Below are 26,418 nucleotides of genomic sequence, written 5' to 3'. Positions count from 1 at the left end.
AATCATTAATACTTATAAAAAACATAAAAATATTTTGTTGGTAATTTTTTTTATTTTTAGTCCCAATTATACAATGAATTATCTTTGCAACAAAATATAAGCTCTTGTTAGTCAGAACCACTGTGTGGTTAATAGAACGACCAAAATGGCGGAACCCATGGATGCAGAAAGTGAAGCGGAGTTGGGACAAAACCAAATCCCAAGTGACCCGTCACCTACAAATCCTCCTGTTGATAACGTTGTACCACTAGAAAAGCAGCAGATGGATAGCCAAACTCTAGCAGCTGTCCTCCAGTTTTTGAGAAAGAATAATTTGAAGGTGAGACTAGCGGAACTGATAAAATTTTTGCCAGTGCAGCGAGTAAACAGATACATGTGTGTGTGTGTGTGTGCGCCTCCGGCCCAGTCCCATACCTGATTTATTGTGTGACCTACCAATGTAATAATGGTGCCTGTGCGCTGCGTATAGTAGCCCTACTACATATCGACCACCCTTATTGAAACCGACCGCGTATAATTCGCGCACTGAACACTTAGTACGCACTTCTCTGCGCGCAAAGTACATAAAAATGGATTGGCTTTGAATGTAGATTAGGATGGTGTGGGAAAACGCGATAATTCACTGTTCATTAATGGTTTTAATCAAGGACAAAATTTCGAATGAATATTTTCACCGAATCGTAATGACAGCACAATGTAATGTCTATGGAAGTTTCTAAAAGGCTTCTAAAAAGCTTCGTACAACACGGTGTTCAATACAACTCGGTTTACGTGCATTGTCAATGCAAAATCAGCGGTCGATCCTAAAAACGCGATTTACCGCGGGGAGCTGAAACGAGGCCACGCAAGTTCGTCGGCGATATTTTTGCGCTGAAACTTCGAATCGAAGAGGGAATAACGGCATTTGATAGAGCTGGATTTTCTCAATCACGTAGGTCAAGTTTTTTACGTGAATTTCAGTGTTAAATATTCTTATCAAGCAAATAAACATTAGGCGGTCGATTAGTAGTAGGTCCAACCCTAAACAGTAAACCGTACAGTTGTTGTATAAATCAAGTATGGTTGGACCTAGGTACCCTACTACTAATCGACCGCCTAATGTTTACTTGCTTGATAAGAATATTTAACACTGAAATTCACGTAAAAAACTTGACCTACGTGATTGAGAAAATCCAGCTCTATCAAATGCCGTTGTTCCCTTTTCGATTCGAAGTTTCACTCAGTGCAAAAATATCGCCGACGAACTTGCGTGGCCTCGTTTCAGCTCCCCGCGGTAAATCGCGTTTTTAGGATCGACCGCTGATTTTGCATTGAGAATGCACGTAAACCGAGTTGTATTGAACACCGTGTTGTATGAAGCTTTTTAGAAGCCTTTTAGAAACTTCCATAGACATTACATTGTGCTGTCATTACGATTCGGTGAAAATATTCATTCGAAATTTTGTCCTTGATTAAAACCATAACATGAACAGTGAATTATCGCGTTTTCCCACACCATCCTAATCTACATTCAAAGCCAATCCATTTTTATGTGCTTTGCGCGCAGAGAAGTGCGTACTAAGTGTTCAGTGCGCGAATTATACGCGGTCAGTTTCAAGAAGGGTGGTCGATATGTAGTAGGGCTACCATACAGTGTATAGACACTAACACGTTAGTAGATCTATCGGTATTAGTAAGTCCACATCTACTGTATAGTAGGTGTCCAACACATCTACACCGTACATTGAAAGCGACACCCCTCTATTTTTATAGCATTGCGCATAAAGAGCAAATTTTGACACATGCTATGCACGCACATCACACTGATCAGTGCCAGTGGTTTTGTATTCTTCACTGGCACTACACTGGGCATGCTGGGTAGCTGGGAATTTGAGATTATTGTTAACATGTAAATTGCCATTCACTAGATTTAGATGTCCATGTGCATACACGTGCTTGTCAATGGGAAAACTGGCGGTCGATTAAAATGATGCGCTTTCGCCAGTGCACAAGCACAGTAAAAAAAGTCACTGCGTTCAATTGAGAATTCCGCACGTACATGTATGCCAGTATGGTGTGAGTCAACAATGATGACAGTCTTAGCCAGGGATTAGAACATCTAGCTATGATGAACCTGCAGTATTTTCTGCCTTGAGTGAAATTAATTTTATGAGGTGAAACTGAGGGATATTTTCTAAGATACTGTATAGTAGCCCTACTACATATCGACCACCTTCTTTTAAACCAACCGCGTATAATTCGCGCACTGAACACTTAGTACGCACTTCTCTGCACGCAAAGCACATAAAAATGGATTGGCTTTGAATGTAGATGAGGATGGTGTGGGAAAACGTGATAATTCACTGTTCATTAATGGTTTTAATCAAGGACAAAATTTCGAATGAATATTTTCACCGAATTGTAATGAGGGCACAAATGTCTGTGGAAGTTTCTAAAAGGCTTCTAAAAAGCTTCGTACAACACGGTGTTCAATACAACTCGGTTTGCGTGCATTGTCATTGCAAAAACAGCGGTCGATCCTAATAACGTGATTTACCGCGGGGAGCTGAAACGAGGCCACGCAAGTTCGTCGGCAATATTTTTGCACTGAAACTTCGAATTGAAAAGGGAACAACGGCATTTGATGAGAGCTGGATTTTCTCAATCACGTAGGTCAAGTTTTTTTACGTGAATTTCAGTGTTAAATATTCTTATCAAGCAAATAAACATTAGGCGGTCGATAAGTATTAGGTCCAAACATACAACATCAAAAAGTGGTCGAATAGTATTAGGCCTAGAGTAGGTCCAACTACTATGTACATACAACAAGGGAGTGCTCCGGCTGGCCGGCCGCGGCCAAGCAGTGCATGCGCACCAGCTGTAGAAGTCTAGTTCTGCAATTAACTGTGACTCACGCCCTATCAATGTCTACCCAGTGGCGGATCCAGAGGGTGGCGCAACCGGTGCACGCCCCCCCTTTATTTTTTGTTAAAAACAAAAGAAATAAAAAGAAAAAAATGAAATGACACCCGGAAGTGGCACCAGAAATAATCAAACACGCCCCCCCCCCCTTTACAGAATTCCTGGATCCGCCCATGCTACCTGTCTACGTGCAGTACTATAAGTCCACAAGTACATATAGGTCTAGATGTAGACAGACAATGCGTCTGTTTCAATTTATAGCTTTTTTTTTTAAACTTTGAATGGTCTTTTCCTCTGGAGGGGATTCATGTTGACTGAATGATATACACTGTACAGACTATCTTGTGTTGTCGTCTGGGATATGTTCCGCAAAGACTATGTGAGCTACCATCAGTAATACTGGATGTGGTTGTACATCTGGCTTCACTCACAGGATCAGAGGCCACAGAGCAGAGCAGAGAAGGACCATGAAAGTTTAAAAAAAAATATGTATATATACAAAATGTATATATATATATATATATATATATATATATATATATATATAATGGTTGGACCTTCTACTCATCGACCACCTTTATTTGTTATCACCATTTCACCAAAAGTATTCAACAGATTTACCTCAATTTTGTCTCACTTTGGGAGAAAATAGGTGTTTGATAGTACCACAGATCCTTACCCCATGCTCAGATTGTTGCTCCGTATCCTATGCACGTAAATCTCGGCGATAAACACAGGGGAGGGTTTTTTTGTGCGTCCTTGGTAGCTCATTTTTTAAACCAACTGCCCGTTTTCCCATTGAAAAGCACGTAAATCCAGTGAATGGGCAAATATGTGTTCAAAATAATTACGTGTATTACTAATGAGGATTTTCTTCAATTCTTTTTCCTCCTGTTTCCTCAGGTTATTTACCCATATCCCCCTAATTTTTCTTGATTTGTATTCATGTTTGAATGTTCCAGCGCATTGCGCCCCGTCCCACGCATATTTTTTATTTTATACACAAGGAAAGCCATTGCGCGAGGGTGGTCGATTATGAGTAGTTGACTTACTATGGATATGAAACTCTTGGAGTATTTTCTCCACGCTGTGAGTAAAATTTCAGGCAAATTGTGTGATTGTTTAAGTTTCTTTATGGTAAATACATGTATGGTATTGATGTATTAGACACTCAACCATATAGTTAAAAAGATAGAACAGAAATCTGTTTATTGTTACCAATAATTATATTGCAACTGATTGACAAATTGCCCTGCATTGACGAAAATAAGCACTGAATTGATCAGTGTTTTAGTAGTAGCCATGATAAAAATAAGCATCTCGACGGAAGAATTTCATGAATTTCAATAATTATATGTTGTTCATTTTTGTCCTTTTATTATGTGTGTCATAGGAAACTGAAGAACTGCTGCGAAAGGAAGCCCATGTTCAAGATAGTTCCGAGAATGCATCAAACACTGATCAAGATGTTTCTACAGTATTATCAGCATACACCAGGTCAGTGTCTAAAGCAAGCTGGTCTAATGAGTGTGAAATGGTGCTGAGTTCTCTCACAGGTCTCTATAACTCTAATGTGCAGTCACTGTGTTTATTACTTAATTTAACTTACTTTAACTTAATTTAACTTACTTTCCAGTCCACTTTCAGTGTCAAGTGAATTTCCCCATTCAGCAAAGCTTCAGATTTACTACTGTAGAAAGTAATACTAGTACAATGTATTTAATGTCTTATCATTAATATTTCTATGTTGTTTGTAATGTCAGGAACAAGACTTTTTATGGTGAAGGAAAAAACAAAACAAAACAAAACAAAACAAAGCAAAACAAACAATAGTAGCAAGAAGAGTTGAAATAATTCTTGTAACATATATGAACTTTGTAATGCTGAGCTGATCGTTTACTGAAATGGTCACTCAAGAGCTCACTACTCATAAACCTGAAAGTGCAAAGAATTTAATAGCGGATATCCTTATACATGGTCGCCTGCTCTTGATATCATTCAGTACAATGTTACCTACAACATATTGTTTCATCATTCAATCCTTCAATCATGACTCTTTCCAAATGAAGCAATGTCAAAAAGAGGTCTCAGCTTTCTGCACCAGGAGTGTTATTTTGTAACAGACACAGTGCATTATAAAAAGATTCCGTTATTAGCTCTGCCAAGGAGGTCAAATTTTCATCCGTGTTGGTTTGTTTGATTGTCTGTTTGCAAAATATCTCAAAAAGTTGCGAACGGATTTGATTGAAACTTGCAGAAAAAGTTGATAATGACACAAGGAACAGATGATTAAATTTTGATAGTGAGATCTAGGAAGTTTTATGGATTTTTGAAGGATTTTTTATCATTTGGCAGATGGGGTCAATGAACTTCAGAGTTTAAGCTGTGTGTGTGATATGAGGTTTACATGCATGTATAAGGTTTGCATGCATGTCAAGTGTACATGTATGTGCTCTAAAGAGGATGTGCTCTGCTCGGGTGCGGGGCAGCGCAGCTGGAAGCTGATGATGTGTACAAAAGGCTTCTACAGTGTATGTTGTGAATACATTGTATTGGCCATTTTCAGCATGCATGTATGGGTGGAAATGAATTGCTTGGCAGAGGTTTGCACTTTCCGAGTGCTTTTCTAGTTATCATTATTGTGGTAAAAGATTAAGTGAATAAGATAAAGATGTGTGAGTGTGTGGGTGGTGGATTTACTGTACGTGCTCATGTACGCTGTATGTGAGTGAATTGAGGGTTGTGATTGTGTAGTAACACGTGATTTCATAATTATGCCTCTGTTACTTTTGTTTTTGATAAAAAAATCTCTAAAAGCACTGTGCATCATGTCTGGATTTTTTTCCTTTCAAAGGATATCTCATACTGTAATTACTTATCTGTAAGACTTATTGGATTTAATCTTACTTATGATGTGTTTTAATTCATCAGTGATGGAGACCCACTGTTATATGATGGCCACTACAGGAACCTTAAGAATTTCATTGAGGGGTCACTGGATACTACTAAGGTCAGTTGTTTGTTGTTCTATGGGGTTTGAAGTTCTTTCCAAGAATGAGCACTGTATTCATACAGATAAGGGTTGTTCCTCTCAAAGTGGACATGGTTGAAAGATCATTCACTTATAAGACATTAACACAAATGCCACTTTTGTAGTGACGAATTAGAGATTTTTGTTGTTTTAGTCTATAACCATCCTATCAGCTTTAACCCATGTTTCCATGTTCATCAAGTTAGAATTGACATGATCATTTTTTTTTTTCTCTACACAATAACTGCCATATTTCTCCATTTTGTCTTAGAGAATGCAGTGTATCTTAATTTTGACCAGAGCTTTACAATTGGTAGAAATCTTCCATTGTATTTATACATGCATCACATGAAATATAATGCAGTTTAGCTATTGGTACATGTACACAGGTGTATATATGCCAGTGTGCACATTGTATCAATATCCAGATGGATAGAATTAACTCATAGAACTTTATACTTTAAAGTGCTTAAAACTTTGAATAAAAAGGGCATATTAGCTGAAGTTGCCTGTTTGGATGAGAGGGGCATGAATGATGATGTGGGATTTCTAGCTCTAAATCATCTAATTTGGTTGAAAACTCATGAAACCTATGCTATGTTCTGTAAAATGGATTGCGCTCCTATTGAGATCAATTTGACTTACTAACAAGCACACCTTTCACTGCCTTCAATGCACCATATTCATTCTTCCTCCCCCCTCCCCATTTTTATTTGAATCAATCATTTCAATTTGTATTTGTTAAATGTTTGTAATCTTTTTCTTTAAATAATGTGAATCTAAATTGAATTGAATTAAAGAAACACACAGTTCTAAAGTTAATTTTCTGTACTTCACAGACCTTTGTGCCTTGCACAATGTATTTTAGCTGTGACATGAATTATTTGAACGTATTTGCTATGTATCTACATGTGTGGTCAAAGCTTTTTGTCTTACTGAGGTTAACAGTGCTTAGAATCCTGAATTTCTTGAACTTGATTAAAATTTTCATTGCAGAGTGAGCTGGCCCAAATCCTCTATCCTGTCTTTGTTCACATGTACCTCGAACTAGTCTACAATGATCATGAGAAACAAGGTGAGCTGGCTTGTGTGAAATGATTCTCTGTTACAGTTCAGTCGATGAATACTTTATTCATGCTAATTATGGAATATGTCATGAAGCGCAATGAGGTAAGAAGAGAAGAAAGAATAATTAATGTTTCTGTACAGGAAATAACATACTATTCCATGTAGACATGATTTATAGGCATCCTTATAAATGTAGATAACTCAGTGCAAAATGGAAAAACATAGTTGGGGTCATACATTTGCAGAATGTTGAATCACTTTGGACAAAAAATATGGATGACCAGTCCTTCACTAGTAATGTTCTATTTTGAAGAGAGTGGGAAGTGATGGATTTTGGAGAAAAACATAGTGCATTACAAGGGGACTCTCAGTTTATGACTAGAGTATCCCAGAGTTCTTTGTAATAAGAAATATGATAAAACCACACTTCAGATAATGTTAGCATTTAGAAGACAATTTTTATTCAGTAATCATTTTACAGAATGACAACTTTTGCAAATGCTCTGTAGTGACAGATAAAGTATTGTGTCTTTTCTTTCTTGTGTGCAGCTGAAACTTTTTTCCGTGCATTCAACGGGGAGCAGGAAGAGTACCATGAAGAGGATCTGTCTCGACTGGTGGCTGTCACTAAGAGAGATCACATGAGGCACAGTGAACTTATGATGAACTTCAGGTCAGCTTTCAAACATTATGCAGTGCCCCTTCCCCCACCCTTGTAGTCACACCAACAGATATGCACATGTACACCTTAATGCACATATCACAAATAATCCCACACATACACAGGCACAGACTCGAATCTCAGTGGAAAGGGGTCACCTCACACAAAAATGTGACTTTCCATACTCACTTAATTTATTCATTATGACGTCTGTTTGGGCATTTAAGGGCCATTGAATCATAGGTTATCCTGTGTTTTGTTCCTGTGAATTAAACATCAGCCATCACAAGGAAAGTCAGCTTTAGTCACTTACAGGTTAATAAACTGGGTTTGACCAAAGCAAAAACAAAAACAAAATCCTGCTCCAGGTACAATGTACGGTACATAAAATGTGAAGTCTCATTGCCTGTGAATGTGATGCCATTCATTCTCTTGCTTGCCCATAAAGATTGAATATCTTCATGGTAGAAATGAGTATTACAATATCTCAGCTAAGTGTCAATGTGGACTAGACCTCTTTTATTTTTTTTTCCTCATTATTTTCTGATATTTGAAAAACTTTAATGAGAGACACATGTGGCTGTGCGTAACTCATAAATTTCTCAGCTGAATTTGACATTTCACAAAGACTGTTAATCTTAAAGCGAAAAAAGTGAACATTAGTAGAATACATGTGCATCAGATGAGTCAGGTAATGTGGAACTTGAGAGTTGTTAACTTCAATGTGTTTTTGATTGCCTCTGTGTTATTTCAGAACGAGCAAGTATGTAATCAGAATGTCACGAGATTCCTACAGTGCCTTGAAGAGATATCTACAAGACAAACAGAACAGCACAGTGCTTAACATCCTTGAAGATCATCTGTACATTGATGGTAAGAGGAATGTTTGTCAGTCCGTGTCTAGACAATGTCTGTGTGATGTTGTTGGCATTATAGGGGTGTGTCCTGGCATAATGTAGCTCTTATTCATCAGTTTCATAACTTTAGCATAATATTCTCAAGTGCGGTTTGCAAGTTTAAACATACTAACACAAGCATTTTTGTCCCCGCCGAACGAGTTCGAGCAGGGGACTATGAAACGGGCTCCGTACGTGTGTGTGTCCGTGCATCCGTGCGTCCGTGCGTGCGTCCGTCCGTGCGTGCGTCCGTGTGTGATCAAAATGTTCAATTTGCTACTTCTCTGTCATTTATGAGCCAATTTTGATTCTGTTTGCTTTATATGATAGCACTACATGGGAGCATTGAAACTTCTACACAGAATTTCAGTCGTGATCTTTGACCTTGACCTTTGACCTATATTGTACATTTTCCTACAAAATGCTACTCCTTCACCATTTCTAACCCGATTTCGATTCCGTTTGCTTTATGTGATGGCACTAGGTGAGGGCTTCAAAACTTCTACACAGAATTTTGACCTTTGACTTCTTTGACCTTTGACCTTGATTTTTGACCTATATTGTACATTTTGCTACAAAATGCTACTCCTCGCCATTTCTAACCCGATTTCGATTCCGTTTGCTTTATGTGATGGCACTAGGTGAGGGCTTCAAAACTTCTACACAGAATTTTGACTTTTGACTTCTTTGACCTTTGACCTTGATTTTTGACCTATATTGTACATTTTGCTACAAAATGCTACTCCTTCGCCATTTCTAACCCGATTTCGATTCCGTTTGCTTTTTGTGATGGCACTAGGTGAGGGCTTCAAAACTTCTACACAGAATGTTGACCTTTGACCTTTGACCTTGATTTTTTACCTAGCTTACATTTTGTTACAAAATGCTACTCCTTCGCCATTTCTAACCCGATTTCGATTCCGTTTGCTTTTTGTGATGGCACTAGGTGAGGGCTTCAAAACTTCTACACAGAATTTTGACCTTTGACTTCTTTGACCTTTGACCTTGATTGTTGACTTATATTGCACATTTTGCTACAAAATGCTACTTCCGGCGGGGACATATATTACGCACCACATAATTTCTACTTTTCCTTGTTTTTAATGCAAAACAGTAAAATCTTGAACAATTTATCTTTGTTTGCATTTGTAATATTTATTGCCAGTACAATTTATTACATAGTTTATTGACAATATAAATCAAAGTATCTAAATTTTCAATAAATATCTCATATTTTCATTTAGGTGGCATAATTTCTGACTTTGAACTTGTTTCTTGTTTTAACTGTTCTGTCTATTCTGCGGATGTCCCTCTCTATGGCTGGCACTCTTACTAGTGTACATTTTGTAAGGAGTAGATGTAGCTTGTTATGATGAAAATAAGAGCAGCTTGCTATTACTATTATTATTATTATTATTATTGTCCCCGCCGAACGAGTTCGAGCAGGGGACTATGAAACGGGCTCCGTACGTGTGTGTGTCTGTGCGTCCGTCCGTGCGTCCGTCCGTGTGTGCGTCCGTGTGTGATCAAAATGTTAAATTTGCTACTTCTCTGTCATTTATGAGCCAATTTTGATTCTGTTTGCTTTATATGATAGCACTACGTGGGAGCTTTGAAACTTCTACACAGAATTTCAGTTGTGACCTTTGACCTTGACCTTTGACCTATATTGTACATTTTGCTACAAAATGCTACTCCTTCGCCATTTCTAACCCGATTTCGATTCTGTTTGCTTTATGTGATGGCACTAGGTGAGGGCTTCAAAACTTCTACACAGAATTCTGACCTTTGACTTCTTTCACCTTTGACCTTGATTTTTGACCTATATTGTACATTTTGCTACAAAATGCTACTCCTTCGCCATTTCTAACCCGATTTCGATTCTGTTTGCTTTATGTGATGGCACTAGGTGAGGGCTTCAAAACTTCTACACAGAATTTTGACCTTTGACCTTGATTTTTGACCTATATTGTACATTTTGCTACAAAATGCTACTCCTTCGCCATTTCTAACCTGATTTCGATTCTGTTTGCTTTATGTGATGGCACTAGGTGAGGGCTTCAAAACTTGTACACAGAATTTTGACCTTTGCCTTCTTTGACCTTTGACCTTGATTTTTGACCTGTATTGTACATTGGCTACAAAATGCTACTCCTTCGCCATTTCTAACCCGATTTCGATTCCGTTTGCTTTATGTGATGGCACTAGGTGAGGGCTTCAAAACTTTTACACAGAATTTTGACCTTTGACTTCTTTGACCTTTGACCTTGATTTTTTACCTATATTGCACATTTTGCTACAAAATACTACTTCCGGCGGGGACATATATTACGCACCGCGTAATTTCTACTTTTCCTTGTTATTATTATTATTATTATTATTATTATTATTATTCTTATTATTATTATTATTATTATCATTATTGTTATTATTATTATTATTATTATTATTATTATTATTATTATCATTATTGTTATTATTGTTATTATTGTTATTATCATTATCATTATTATTATTATTATTATTATTATTATTATTATTATTCCTATTCCTATTACTATGGAAAGACTTTGCGCAGGACAAAGAAAGCAGTTGTAGTGCTGCGAATTTTATCTGTAATTACCCAGTGTGCTGTGTTGTATTTCTGCTCAGTGTTTGATGGAGTTCCAAGAACAAAGCAGCAGATTGATGCCACAGCAGGCAGCATGGTTGGAGAGGCCAAGAGAGAAGGTCAGACACACTTTAACTTCACCACATGTTCATTCTGCATGTGAAATTCTGTTTTACACAGCAGTGGTGACAGTATTTGTGTAGTAGATTAATTTCATTGAAGATTTTACTTTTTTATTGTTTTCTTTTCTATTATCAATATCATTATTATTGTTATTATTATTATTATCATTATCATTATTGTTATTATTTTCATTGGATATATGCCTTAATGTATTTGATAACTTGCATTTGTTGGTTGACTCTCACTTTCATTTTGTTGCCTCCTCTTGGTACGCCTTTTTAGGGCTCGCTGCTTGCTCAGCCCTACTCCCCCATGATGTTGCTATTTCACTCTTTTCCTTTCTTTATCCCTCTGTTGTTCCTTACCTTGTTTGATGTTGCCTCCCTATTCATCCTTATCCTTCAAAGGTTGCCCCCCTTGGTCCTTGGGATCATCACTGACCCTCCTCTACCTTTTGTCTGTCCACCCTCCTGCTCTAATCCCCTCTGTTGGGCTCCTTGCCCATGATCTCCTACCCTCCCCTTTTGTTTTCTTTGTTCTGTGTCCCTAGCCCGTTCCTGACTGTTCTTGTTGTGTGAAGTCCTTACAATGTATACATGTATGTGATTGCTTTCCCTGCCTGTTTGCCATCTTGCCTCTGATGAAAATTTTGCTAGGATCGAAAGCTCAGGCCCCTTTTGACTCCATTTTACTCCATTGGCTCCCCTTTATTGGATAAGCAGTTTTCAGCAGTTTTTTTTTTGTTTGTTTGTTTTTTTTTTGCTTCAAGATTTCAGTAATTTACCATGACATTTGATACAAATTGTATGTCCATTCAAAAGCCCTAGTATCGTCAGGTGGATCTTCATGTCTTCATGAGTACTGTAAAACCATCGCTGGACATTTTTGCATGCATTTTAATTTCGTGAATCTAAAATATTTGCAAAATTAAAAGGCTTGTAAAAGTTCTAGTCTACACTAAAATGCATTGGATGCTAGCATATTGGCAGTTCGCAAAAATTTCATGCTGCAAATATTTCTTGCTTTACAGTATTTAGTGTGGGTGCATCTGTTTAACTTGACTCAAAAGGTGATACTGCTCTCATTTGCAAAGATGATTATGGTTGAAGTGAAATTTGTTCATTCCATTATGTGACAGCTCCTCATTTCATTAGTCAATGACACACTTCAACAATGCTTCATTTTGATATTTTTACCCAAAATTCTAAATTTGTATTACCTTTTGGAGAGTGGGAATGGTATGAGGACAATCTAGAAAAGAAGCAATGCCATGAAATAGTAATACATCTGCTTCAAATCTGATGTGACATGTTGTATGAAAGCTGATGATGACAGCATGAAATAAATGAACACCTCAGCAATAACTTTTGTATGGCAGTCTCTTAGATGATACAGTACATTTCTCCCTGCAGCCAATAAAAGGAAAATCTTCTATGGCCTGTTGAAGGAGCCTGACATCAACATCCAGATTGACGAAGAGGATGAGGGAGGAGATGGAGAAGACAAACCAAAGGTGAGTCACCCTCCGTCCATCCTAGAAAGGATCTTGGTAAACTCATATCTTACACAGAACATGTCATAATTCTAGGTCTAAACAGTGAGGAAAATGACATTTTTCATGTTAAGATTAAGATGCTAGGAGATTCCATTATTAGCTGTTGAATCATTACATTTTGTAATTTCATAAAGAGAATGAATTACTGAGTATGACTTTTAACCATCTACTTTATATCAGTGATGATGATGATGATGATGATTTTTTTTTCATTTTGAAGTGATTTTGGGGAGGATCCTGAATGCCTAGGTATCTGCCAGTGGTCACCTCCAAAGAATCCAAGCTTTAATCCGTTGAGGACCAACTTATTTTGCTACAACACACATTTCCCATAAACCCCCGCCCGAGTATCCTCGGGAATCGTCGTCAACGGGTTTAGAGAGTAGGGAAAGCCAAAGTATTTCTGTTGCTTCCATAAACTTAATTAATGACATTCTGTATCTCATTGTCATCATTGATTTGCATTGATAAGCATTAGGAAATGATTTACATATTTTATGTAAGATATGTGCACCTGTTGCCAGTACATGTATTGCTTAATCAGCAGTTTAGCGTTTAATTATCACTTTTCACACATACATTTTAAAGGAATACCAAACTTCGGTTATCAAAATTATCCCGCTCATAGCACTCATAAATTTCAGATGAAAGGTAAGATTCATGTGATTTCAGTTGAAGTGAGAGAGCAAGAGAGAGAGAGAGAGAGAAAGAGAAAGAAGCAATGATCTTGAAAAACAGAAAAGTAAGGGAGAGAGGCAAAGAGAGATTATGAAAAACAAAATAGACCCCAAAAGCCTGCATTTCTTGTGGTTTCTATTTTCAATTACTACTCTAATAAAAGTCATGACATTGATTGAATATCTCTGCCTGCAAATTGCATCTTAACGTGATATCAGTGGAAAATTCATTGGTTTGAAGAGGCTCATATTTCACTGAGTCCCAAAGTGTCTTGCATGAGTGCACAATGGCTGGGTGGTCATCCATCCTTCACATTGAATCATAAATGGCTGGGTGGTCATCCATCCTTCACATCGAATCATTTGGTTTCTGAGTAGCAGGTGGATGTCCATCCCCTCCCTGCATGCATGGATGACTTCTCACGCTGTAATCCTCTTTCATGCTAGCAGAAGGGGAGCCATGTGCTAAAGTTGACCAGGATTTCCTCTGGATTGAGACCATGAAATGATCTGATCTACCCTACTGATTCATCTAGCTGTATTGATAGGTGTTGAGACAAGTTTAGCACTCAAGCATGATAGATGCAGACTTATTATACAGAAGTGATGCTAAAAGGAGCATCCTTACTCAAGTTTTTATCTGTTAGCTTATAAATCTATTACAAAAATATTGAAATCATGAAACTTACAACCACTTCTTTCTGGGAATAATTGTTACCGGAAGTCAGAAGAAAATATCATCTTACAAAATATGATGTCATAATGAAATTCCAGTTTGGGCATTCATGATGACATCTTCATGATAACAAACACTTTTTTTTCAAAGTGCAGATGCAAATTATTGTACTGATGGTAAGGATTACATAACTTAAGAACAGATACTGGTAGCTCATCAAAGAAAACTAAAATACATCAATCTTCAGTCTGATTTCCACAGGTCTCTTCCTGGGAATAGTTTATACATTGTGTATTTCTATCCGGTAGTGATTAAGATCTTGATTTTTTTTATTTTTATTTTAAATGGTATTCTATTTGAGTTCTTTGTTTCGTATTAAATGCACTTGAAAATGGCAGTATTAAGCACTATGTTAGTGTTATTTGTTATTTTTATCATTATTATCAATCCAAAAAAAATCCTAATTTAACATTGTGAACATGATTGATGCATTACATGTGCTTCAGTATCTTTCGACAGCAAAATTTAGAGTTTGAAACGTGGGATGTTGTCCATCAGTCAAAGTCTGATATGAGGAAAAAGTGCTTCAAGAATTCTGAAGCTGTGTTAGGAAGGAACTACCTCATTGCTAAGTGCTGTGTGCTTTCTTTCATAGCTTGTCATTGCCAGTGACTTCAGACTTCAGAACAACATTACATGCTTGAGCGCTTCCTGTCCTATGTTCACTGATTGTGAGAGATGAGTCAATGAACAGAGATTACCAAATGTCCCTAATCCCCCATTGTATCTCCTTGGCCATCATGTTGGACTGAGGCAAATTGCTACACCTGAGTGGGCTTGCTTACTTATAACTACAAGACGTCAAGTTTAGAGGAACTACTCATTGCTGATGAAAAAAAGCTTTTGGCAAATTAAGCTGAGTGCCAGGGCACATAAATTGTCACATACACCATTATGAATATTTTGACTTATTATAACATATAACATATTGACTTATTACATACATTGTATTTAAAGGTCATGTTTACCTTTGGGAGCAGTGATTTAGAAATTGTTCAAGATATCACATTTGATGCATATGTATAGGTCAGTTGTATCACAAAACATCCTACCGTATGAAATTTTTGCAATAAAGCCTAAAATATAAGGAGATATCACTATTTTTCTCATTAAAACATATCTGTAGACGGTTTAGTCTGGAAACATTTTTGTTATGATTATTGTTCACATTTTGTATATTTAACAATACTTAACATCGATTATACTGGTTCAAATTTTTACATTTGGTTGTTTCTATCCCTAACGCATTTTATAACTATTTTGAAGCAATAATGCTGGGTTTTGTTTCATCTGCAAATGGTAAATTATGCTTTTATTATGTAGATCTGTTGCTTTCTAAATAATTTTGCAGAAGAAGAAGCAGAAGAAAGACCCCATGGCAGGCAAGAAAAATAAACCTGACCCAAACGCACCGCCACAGAACAGGATTCCTCTTCCAGACCTGTAAGTCTGAATGATTGAAAGGCTTTAGACTTTCTCTTGTAAGATTATTTCTTGTACAAACTGTACCATTCCTCACTTCTCCCTTACTTCATTGCCAAAGAATGCATGAGTGCACAGGTTGGAATGATGTTTATGACAAGAGGTTAGTGCAATCTTTTGTAGAGAAGATATCCATCAACTGACATACATTCATTTTTTAATTGATATAAGTGATAAAGCACATACCAATAACAAAAATCCTCAAACTCGACTTGCATTTGTGATCTAAAATGCATGATAGCAGTGTTACCTAAGAAAAATTAGTATGTACCCAAAAGTTGTGCATATCAGCAATAATTCTCCGTGTTTCATTGTGACTTCATGATGACATCAGCAAAGATGCAGACAAGTTGGAGCGTCTGAATGCCCAGAGGGAGCTGTCTAAACGAGTGCATCTGGGAACCGACAATCTGCCCTCAATCTGTTTCTACTCCTTCCTCAACTCCACACATGGGTGAGTGAGTCCAGTATAGTCTTCTTTTTTTTTTTCCATTTTGAAAGGGTGCAAACTGATACAAAACTAACACTTGGTGGCTGAGCATTCGTGTGTACTGTACCAACACTCTAGAAATATCTTCAACATGATATTTGACACCCCAAGTCAGGTGAACTTTGTAAGAAATTTCAGAAAACACATTTATTTCAGCAAGAGTTCATGGCATATTTTTCATGTTGATGATAAGCATTACAGTACAAATTTGAGTGTGTCTTGACCGTGATTATTGTGTAATAAAGACTGAATCTCATCTATCCTGTCTGCCTCCCTCCAGTCGTCTCATCTCAGTAGACGTCAGCAATGACTCTGGTCTCCTGGCAGCAGGATTCTCAGACTCCAACATCCGCATCTGGACACTGACCCCTGAGAAGCTGCGGAAGGTGAAGCCAGCTGAAACCTTGAAGGAGATTGATGCCGAGGCAGATGATGTCCTGGAACGAATAATGGATGATGGGTACACTTCAAATAAACTTCAAATTAATCCATCTGTTCATGTATCTGGTTGGGCATCTGTGAAAGATAGATAATTAATCCCTTGGATTCCTTATCACAAAATGCCTTGGCCATTACACTTGATTGTATTGCCTTCAGCTATAATGGGGTTAATTTGGGATTCTATCAGTTTGTGAGGTACTAACACTTTTCTTATATTTTTCAAATGACTTGCATGATACCTAAAAGAATGTTTGTAAATTTGTTACTGAGTGAGTTTGCTAATACTGCTCATACATTGCTAACACAAAGAAAACCAAGAATATCTTTATGACAGTATTTCCTATTTAAGTTCGATCCCAATGCATATTTCCTTGTAGTGAACATAACTTGCAGTTCAATGTTTGTCTTAATTGACACTTTAGATCAGAAGAAATGCACATATTTTTTAGTATTGGAACAGTGATTTGTTGTTGTTGTTGTTTTCCTTTGCCAAATCAGTTGATGTAATGTCTGTTAAAGAGATTCAAACAAGTTGAATAGGAGAATGTTTGTGTAAAAAAAAAACAACAAACAAGTCAAACACAGTTTTGTAGGAAACAGGCTGTACAACTATGGCATTTTAGGAACAATGGAATATATCTTGGATTCATGTTTGATGAGATAATAACTTGCTAAAATTCTTGCTTGACCTGACTCCTCCAGGACATCAACTGACCAGCAGACCCTTTATGGCCACAGTGGACCAGTGTACGGAACCAGTTTCAGTCCAGACAAAAACTTCCTCCTGTCTTGCTCTGAGGATTCCAGCATCCGTCTCTGGAGTATGTACACCTACTCCTGCCTCGTCTCTTACAAGGGTCACAACTTTCCTGTCTGGGATGCAGAGTTTGGGTAAGATTGTCTTTAGCAGCAGTCAAATTACACAAAATTATGAGTAGTTTACTTCCCAATAACTTTATGAAGTTTGCGCAAGCGATCACACTACCGTTAAAACTATGTTTAGTTTGACTGATGTGAAACTACCTATAGTAGTTCCAGTCTCTAATATGCATATTCCACATTGGCAAAAATCACGTACAGCGTGCAAAATAATGTGCAAAGTGTGCACTCAACATAAAATGGATCCAATCACATGACAAACTTCTTGAAGTTTTAGCTGTGTGTGGTCACACTACACAAAACTACACATACTTAGTTATATGGGAAATGAGAAACTTCCCCTTTTGTATGCAAAAAGTTTCGCTGGTAACTTCCAAAGTAATGTCCAAACTACACAAAGCAAAATAACATGTAGTTAAATGACACAGTTTTGTGAAAGGTGACTGCGGCTTTTACGTTCGCCCTGGTTAGAGGCTGAAACAATTGTTAGAACGTGAAACCCATTCAATGCACTGCACATGGTGCTTTGAGTAATTTCATTCCAGCCTCGCTGCTACAGATGCAAAGACCTGGTATGAAGCAAGGGATTGACCACTGGATTCTTACACTCTCCAGGAGCTTATCATTGGGACAGAGATCAGAATTGCCTACTGGGAGGAAGCCTGCTGAAAATATTTGGGGATTCATGATCTCATTGATAAAAAGACTTAAAAGAATTCCTAAATGTTGGACTGCCAACTGCACTGTACAATTCACAAATCTGACCATGCATCACAAAACCTGCAAAGAGTTGCATGTGCCGATTTTACTTGAGGGCTCAAAATAGGGGAAATGGGTCAACCCAGTCAGTCTTTAATTATCTTACATTTTCTGTATGGTTTGGTGACTTTTTGGTGTTTTTGAGATACAGGGTCACAAATGAGCTGTAGATACAGACTCTGTTCTATTAGACGATGATAATGATGGCATAATCTACTGTGGATAATTCATCGATTACAGTAATTTCCCTTCTTGTTGCAATCCTTTCAATATCTGAGCTCTATAAAAAAAAAATATATATATCCTCGTAGTCCATTTCTCACTACTGATATTCTTTGGTACAATACACCTGTTTCGTGTAGTTCCTTGCATGTTAATGATGTTCTGTATTGTATTTTACCTGTGTTTTTGCAGACCATTTGGCCATTACTTTGCATCAGTAGGCAAAGACAGGACAGCCAGACTCTGGGCCACAGAGTACCATCAACCACTCAGGATATTTGCTGGTCATCTCTCGGACGTTGATGTAAGAATTTATTCTTGGATTCTACCTCTTCTCCTTGAGGCATTGTCTGTTCAAATGTAATGTGATCTAAAACATCCCTTCTTGAATGCATGTTATGTGTGAGAAATTCGAATTGACATGCTGTAGAGAGGTTAAGTTTGTTCATACATTGTACATCAAATAGTGAGATAGAGTAGTAATTTGTAGGGATGGTCTAACCAAAACTGCGGAATCACATATTTTAAAGGACAAGTTCACCTTCATAAACATGTGGGTTGAGTGAATGCAGCAATATTAGTAGAACACATCAGTGTGAGTTTGAGGAAAATTGGACAATCCGTTCAAAAGTTATGAAATTTTAAAGTTTCTGCTTACTGAAGGCTGGATGAGAAGACTACTATGGCTTGTGATGTCACATGAGTACAACGATATAAAGGAAGATTAAAGAAAATTCAACATATTTTTACTTTTCTCGCATAACAAAAGAACACTCGACTTCTCTCTTTCAGAAGGCAAGGGGAATAATATTACCCTTAACATATGTCAGTAACTAGTTGAAGAAATGTGCACTTTATTCAAAAAGTGAAGTTTTGTGAAATTCTCTTTTTATTTTCCTTATATCGTTGTATGCATGTGACATCATACACTGTGGTAGTCTTCTCATCCAGCAGTGACTGCGCAGATACTTAAAAAAGTCATAACTTTTGAACGGACGGTCTAATTTTCCTCAAACTCTCACTGATGTGTTCTACTAACATTGTTGCCTTCACTCAATCCACATGTCTATGAAGGTGAACTTGTCCTTTAAAGATAGATTGATTGTGCTTGCAGGTACTATAAAGCAAGACATTTTCACAGCATGATATTTTTGCAAATTTCCACTGGCATTCAGTGCATTTAGTGTAGGCGAGAGCTTTCATGAGCATTTTTATTTTGCAAGTATGAAATTTGCAACATTAGAATGCATGTGTAAATTTTTGGTTTTACAGTATTAGGAAGTTTGTTATTTGTTGCTATTCATTGAGATAAGAAAACCTTGGAGAAAGCTGCAAAATTTTGTAAGTTTTCAGAATTCTAAGTTTGCAGAAATTGACATGTGGTCAAATTCCAGTTTCTAGTGTTACTTTCGATGGTCTAGTATTCTGAAAATGATACCATTCCATGGAATACTGAGCGTAGTAAAGCAGAGATATTTCTGTCGTGATAAGTCATTCACAATTATAAGGCCCATGAATACAGATGCCCACAGCTTCCTTAACCCGTTGAGGGCGAGTCCCGAGTATACTCTGGCAAGTGTCTATGGGAAATGTGTGTTGTAGCAAAATCAGCCCTCAATGCTCATCGATGCAATCCTCAATGGGTTAGTGTTCATTGTCAGGTGGAATGTCAGATTTCAACCAGTAGAGGGCAGCAGTGCATTATTGTGACACATCCCACTTTACATGAGTGCTGTACATGTGATTGCTCCACAGACTGTGAAGTTTCATCCCAACTCAAACTACATTGCCACAGGCTCCAGTGATAAGACAATACGACTATGGGACATGAGCAGTGGAAAGTGTGTCAGGGTCATGACAGGACACAAGGTATGCAAAGAAATCTCTTCCCTAACCTCCTTCTTTCTACTTTGGCAGAGATAATGATCACATCTTTCCAGCCATGTCTTATGTGACCCTGCACCACAAAACCAACAAAAAGTTGCCAGACATGGATTTTTAGTTAAGGGCAGATGCTGAAAGAACAGACTCTAAGCTTTAAAATAATGTATAACTCAATTAAAATGGACTCTCTCAACCTATCTAAATATTGAAAAGAAAGTACACACTCTGGAAAAGTGTGAGCTGAGAAAAGAGGCTCTGTAGTACAGGGTTTATTCAAGTGATTAATCTTTACCAAACCATGCTAGCTATGCGATGAATGGGACAAAAAAAAAAAAAAAAAAAAAAAACAGGATGTACACTGCCACAGCAACAACAATGAAGGGATTATCAGATTAAGCTGAAACTGAGCGTGCTCTGTTAACACATTCTGTCCATGATCAATGCCAACTTTCAAGGCAGTAGCATTATCCTTTAAAATGTTATTAGAGTTGAAAGTGAACAGTGTGTAAAAGATTTGTAAGAAACAAAAAGGGGCCTCTAAGACATACCCAATCACACTAGATTCTACAAAAAAGGGTTGCAGAAAAACAGCTGGAAACACACTTTCCCATTTGCTTTATGATCCCAAACTTAAGATAATGTAGAAAAAGAAAAACTTTTGCAGAAAATATGAAAAACTCAAGATTGACTTGGTTGACCCGTCTCACCATTTTTTAGTCTTTACATAAAATCAAGTGGTGCAACTTTTTGTTTGTTTCGTGATGCACGGTCACATATTACACCCCAATTATTGATTTTTTTCCAAGTACAGGAATAAATATTACATAACTTCAGTTTTATCAAACAACCATTAGTGAAGCATGCAAAATGTATTTCCTTGAAAAACGAGGTTGATTACATCCTGAACATTGAGTAGCTGCCTGGGAAGTCATGAACGCAGTGGTTGATTTTATGTTTTTGTTTTTTGTTTGTTTGTTCATGTTTTTTTTTTTTTTTTTTTTTGCGCTGCAAGACCCACAATTTTAATTATAATAATAATAATAAAAAGTAGCACTTATATTGTTCTTAATACTGACGTTTCTAAGCATTTTTAATTTTCTGAGTTGACCTTGTGTGATAGGACACTGATGAGATCAATATCCTTCATAAATTTCTCATTTTTTTCTTCCCAAGGGTCCAATCCACAGTCTGGTCTTCTCTCCCAATGGTCACTATCTGGCATCAACTGGTACTGATAAACGTGTGTTGCTATGGGAACTGCGTCATGGCAACCTGATCAGGGAACTGAGCAGCCACACAGCTCCTGTCTACTCTCTCAGCTTTTGTCAAGATGGAAATGTTCTTGCTTCAGGTGGGTTCCCAAAGAAGAGTGAAGCTTTCAAATCAAACCAGAAAAGCACTTGGAGAGTGCAGACCTCGGCCAAGCAGCTCATTCCCACCCATACATGCATGCTGAATGATTGCCCAATTTCCTAAAAGGCTAAAAGTAAGCCTTGTGTTTATGTTACCTCATCAGCTTCCTGCTGTGTCTTGCCCAAGCAGAGCACATGCTTTAGTGCATGTATGCAAACTTTAATTTTTGCGCTGCTTGAATTCCCAAGTTCATTGACCCGATGTAACAGAAGATAGATAGTCCTACAAAAATTCATAGAAATTGCCGGATCACTACTAAAATTTAATCATCTGTTCCTTGTGTCATAAAGTTTTCCTGTAAATTTCATCAAAAATAGTTATTTTGCAAACAGACAAACAAGCAAACAAACCAATGCCAACAAAAAAAAAACACCCTCCTTAGCGGAGGTAATACGGTACCGCTCTATGGTGAATTGAATAAAATAGACAAACGGACTGGTTAAAAAAAAAAAATATCAAAACCAGACACCAACAAACAGAGAGGTGCAGGTTTCAAGGTTTTATAGTTTTCATGTGCCAGTTAATATTGGTCACAGTCATATACAGAATAGATGAAAGATATGCTATCATGCAGTCATGTCATGTATAGTCATGTAGAGTTGTTATGTAGAGTTGTCTGTAGAGATCATTGTAGTTAAACTATTGACTAAATCGTGATGCTCATGTTGTGATTTTTGTTTGTGTTTTTGTTCTTCTTTTTTTACCTACAAGTACAATACATATGGAACTCTTTCTATTGTTGTAATTTACATTATCAATAATGCAGAATTCTAGCATTTCAGTTTTGTTTAGTGCAATTATTACCAGTAGAACTGGGAAATTCAGTTATGTTTGTGTGCATCCTGAAAGGCCTTGTTTACATGAAATGCCTCCTAAATTTTTGTGTGACACAGTAAAAATTATAGTTTTGTATCACACACATTTCTTTTGTAGGTGGTCTTGACAACTGTGTGAAGTTATGGGATGTCAAAAAAATCTTCACAGAGGCAGACGCAGACGAGTCCATGTCATCTCCGATGGTTATCTCGTAAGTAATACAAGTCTGCAGTGATAAATTGATGTACTTGGATTTACTATTGACATCAGTGTGCATTCTTTCATTTCAAATGCGTTGTAAAAGTTCTTCTCTTCAGACAAAAGATCAAAGTTCCTTGCTTACTTTCTATTGATGGATTATATTGTAAGTTATGAGATGAATAGGCAAATATTTGTCGAAACTTCTTGAACATAAATTTCATATGATAATCTTGGATTATAGTGCATTTGCAAATCAGCACTATGTGTTCAGAAAGACAAAAAAATTATCATCTGTAGCCCTGTGTTGGTAATAGGTAATTTCTAAAAGCTCTGATGATTATGATGATGATGAGGAGGAGGAGGAATGATGACAAACAATCATAAGATGATTACCTGATTTGGGAATCATCCTAGCCTTTTGAGATGCATATGATATGTAAAGAATCTTCCTGATTGCTTTTTGACCCTCACTGATTAACATGTGTGAATCTTGGCTGCCCCAATAATTATTGATTTGTTCAAGAGGGAAATAATCAAGAAATGTGTGTGTATTTCTATCAAAAGCAACCACACAGACATACACACACACACACACACACGCACACACACACACACACACACACACACACACACATTTGAACTAGTTTGCAAGCACAAACCCTTGTTGGGTCGTAAAGGAGTCTGCGCCGAGACTACTACATGCACTTGCTTAGCACTGAAGCTTGAAGCTACAACACAGGGCCTATGGGACAGTGCCAGGGTGGTGCATGTAGTAGTCTTGGCGCAGACTCCTTTACGACCAACAAGGGTTTGTGCCTACAAACTACATTTTAACTGGGTCCGTGTAATGATCGAGTTCAACAGCCTTTTCTATGCAAAGGAAAGATTTCTGTTCATTTATTATTTGTGTGTGTTTTGTATATCAGGCCTGAAGGAGGAGACAGTCTGCTAGGTTCTTACCCCACCAAGTCCACCTCAGTCTACCATCTCCACTTCACCAGACGCAACCTGCTGCTGGCAGCGGGACCTTTCACCTCATAGCTACAGGTCATGACCTTTCACCTCATAGCTACAGATCATTACCTTGCACAGGTCACATGCTCTGTGGTTATGAATACATAGGTGGACTTACCAGGTAGTCAAATCTGATGTCCTCTTATTCACGCCCTTAGATCTCATGTTACCGACTGAGTTATGTTTGATTTTTCAAAGTAAAGCTGATGTAATACACACATCAAAGTCATTACAGTATTACAGGAACAGTACCTGTTAGTTTTCAGGCACTGTCAGCCAATCATATATTATGAGGTGTGAAGATCCTTGAAAAAAGCTCTTCTGTCCATTTGACCACGATGTTATTTCTTTAGGTATTTTCATTGGTTTGCGCACAAAAGACCAAGTATTATCTTTAATATATTTATGAAGTAAAAAGCTCCTCTGTCTTTGAGGAAAAGTACAAACACAGTGTCCACACTATGCTCTTAGCATATTCAGTAATAAGTGTGTTCTGTAGAAAATGTGAAATTGGTACAAGTAAGAGGTGAAATTAGCGAGACATATAATACCATTCTGCCACAGTCTCATGATGGAAAGAATCATCTCAATGTCTTCAAAGAATGTCATGTCAGATCATCCAAGACATTCAACCGCTGAATACCTCACTTGATAGTTCTTTAACTGCCTCAGTTTCCTCCCAATAACAAATTTCATTTAACCCGTCGAGGACGAAAACCGAGTATACTCGTGCAGGTGTCTATGGATGGGGAATGTGTGTTGGAGCAAAACCAGTCTGTCCTCTATGGGTTAAAAAAAGAAAAGAAAGCACAGCAACAACATGCCTCCAGCACCCATAGGTGCAGAGCAGGTGTAGTGATACAAATTTGTTGCCTCTGATTTGCAGCGTTCACGCAGTACATTGAAAACAACAACAACAACGACATAAATTCCCCATACACCTGTGTGGTATTGATGAAGTTATTGTTACTTGTGAGTACGATTGTAGGCCTACATAGTGGTTCAGCCAACATTACCCTGTATGGAGTTATCATCAGAGCTCCCTGATATGTAGCGGAAATGATCTGATGCTGAGACAAGGTCTTTGGCTTCCTGGAATTCAGTAAGCTCTCACCTCCTCTCTGGTTTGTGAGACTTTAATGCAGTGGCAGATCCAGAAGGGGGCGCACCGGGTGCACACCCCCTCTTTATTTTTTGTAAAAACAAAAGAAATAAAAAGAAAAAAATGAGATGAAACCTGGAAGTAGCATCAAAAATATTCCTTGCGCCCCCCTTTAAGAAATTCCTGGATCCACCCCTGTTAATGAATGATGGCTTTAACATTCACAGCATCAATGTGTATGTCATGTACTGTACATCATCAAGATGTGTTTTCAACTACAATGTAATGTAAATTGGTCGTATCACTGCATGTAATAATGAAACACATCCACATAGATCAATAACATGTGACATGATCATGTGACATCTAGCTGGCAGCAGCCAGATTTATTGCATTGTTGCAGGGTTATCAATGCAGATGGTTTGTAAATACAAGACGATAGTTGTAAATAAATGCAAAATTGAACAATACACTGAAGATTTCCCGCCTATTTACATAACTTGATTCAATCCCACATGAATACACATATGTGTATTCATTATATTATAGTGAACACACGCAGTTATCAATTTACTGCAAGAGTGACGTTGGAGAGAATGTTTGGATGTGTGATAAGAGAAGTGATGCTTGTATGCGTAGTTCCTTCATTGATAGGTGTGTGTGTGGAATGAGACCTGAGAATGAGTTGCACATTGATTTGAATCGGTGTATCGTTTAGACTCTGTGCTGTTGGATACCTGTTCCTGTATTCAACACAGAAATACCGTCAAGAGATGAACTTATAACACAGAGATGGAAGCATCGATTGTGTTTATACTGGATTGCCAGGTACCTAGTCTCGTTTCCAAACCCTTTGCCAAATTTAGTTACACAAAATACGACGAAGCCGCTGCCGCATGCGACAGAGTCGCCGCCTTTGCATAAGGCAAAGGGTGTTTTAAATGCGTCTAGGATCATTAACCTGAACCTGCTACTTCTTTCGTCGATAGAGGGCGTTGATATTCTGGAAAGCAAAATTACTACAGGCAGATGATTTGGTAGCCAGACTAACAAGTACCTCGAACAACTGCAAAGAGATAGAAGTCACTACAATTTAGTTTTCATTAGGTAGTTAGTGGCTTTATTGCACCACAGAACTACCAGACCCTGTCAAGTATAAAATATGGCAGTTAATGATACCGTATTGATTGCATTTAATGTGCACAATTTATTGTAGATACACATCTAACATTACACACACTGTGATGATCTTACTCTTCTACCGACAGTTTGCAGCATGTTACCCAAAATGCACAATATCTACTGCTAGTATGTGCCCACCTCATCAGCACAGTAAACAAAAGGGATATGATCTGAGAAAATGAAACGAATAAAATTGACACAAAATGCATAGAAAATGTAATACATGTATTGTATAAGATACACGTTGGACGGAAGGAAACTTTGAGGTCTAAGG

General features: G+C 37.6%; 1 protein-coding gene across 1 annotated transcript; it reads left to right on the top strand.

The window, feature by feature from the left end:
* The first annotated feature begins 155 nt into the window (after positions 1-155).
* Positions 156-25,432, top strand: LOC140245432 (transcription initiation factor TFIID subunit 5-like). The gene is made up of 17 exons (XM_072325010.1): positions 156-319; positions 4,295-4,398; positions 5,833-5,911; positions 6,929-7,007; positions 7,550-7,673; positions 8,416-8,534; positions 11,210-11,287; positions 12,704-12,804; positions 15,611-15,702; positions 16,076-16,195; positions 16,512-16,691; positions 17,375-17,563; positions 18,725-18,836; positions 20,288-20,401; positions 21,590-21,767; positions 22,763-22,856; positions 23,773-25,432. The coding sequence occupies exons 1-17, from the start codon at positions 158-160 to the stop codon at positions 23,885-23,887; spliced, it is 2,040 nt and encodes a 679-aa protein (XP_072181111.1). The 5' UTR covers positions 156-157; the 3' UTR covers positions 23,888-25,432.
* The last annotated feature ends 986 nt before the right edge of the window (positions 25,433-26,418 follow it).

The sequence above is a fragment of the Diadema setosum genome, chromosome 22 (assembly GCF_964275005.1).
Source record: "Diadema setosum chromosome 22, eeDiaSeto1, whole genome shotgun sequence".
NCBI classification, from domain to species: domain Eukaryota; kingdom Metazoa; phylum Echinodermata; class Echinoidea; order Diadematoida; family Diadematidae; genus Diadema; species Diadema setosum.
Note: the sequence above shows the minus strand (reverse complement) of the source record. Positions and strands in the feature narration are given on the sequence as shown.

What these genes read in the sequence shown, in the direction of transcription:
- LOC140245432 (XM_072325010.1), top strand. Translation starts at nt 158, where the DNA reads ATGGATGCAGAAAGTGAAGCGGAGTTGGGACAAAACCAAATCCCAAGT. An exon ending in AGGATTCCTCTTCCAGACCT is followed by an intron (nt 15,703 to 16,075) that starts GTAAGTCTGAAT and finishes TGATGACATCAG; the next exon opens with CAAAGATGCAGACAAGTTGG. An exon ending in GGGTCATGACAGGACACAAG is followed by an intron (nt 20,402 to 21,589) that starts GTATGCAAAGAA and finishes TTTCTTCCCAAG; the next exon opens with GGTCCAATCCACAGTCTGGT.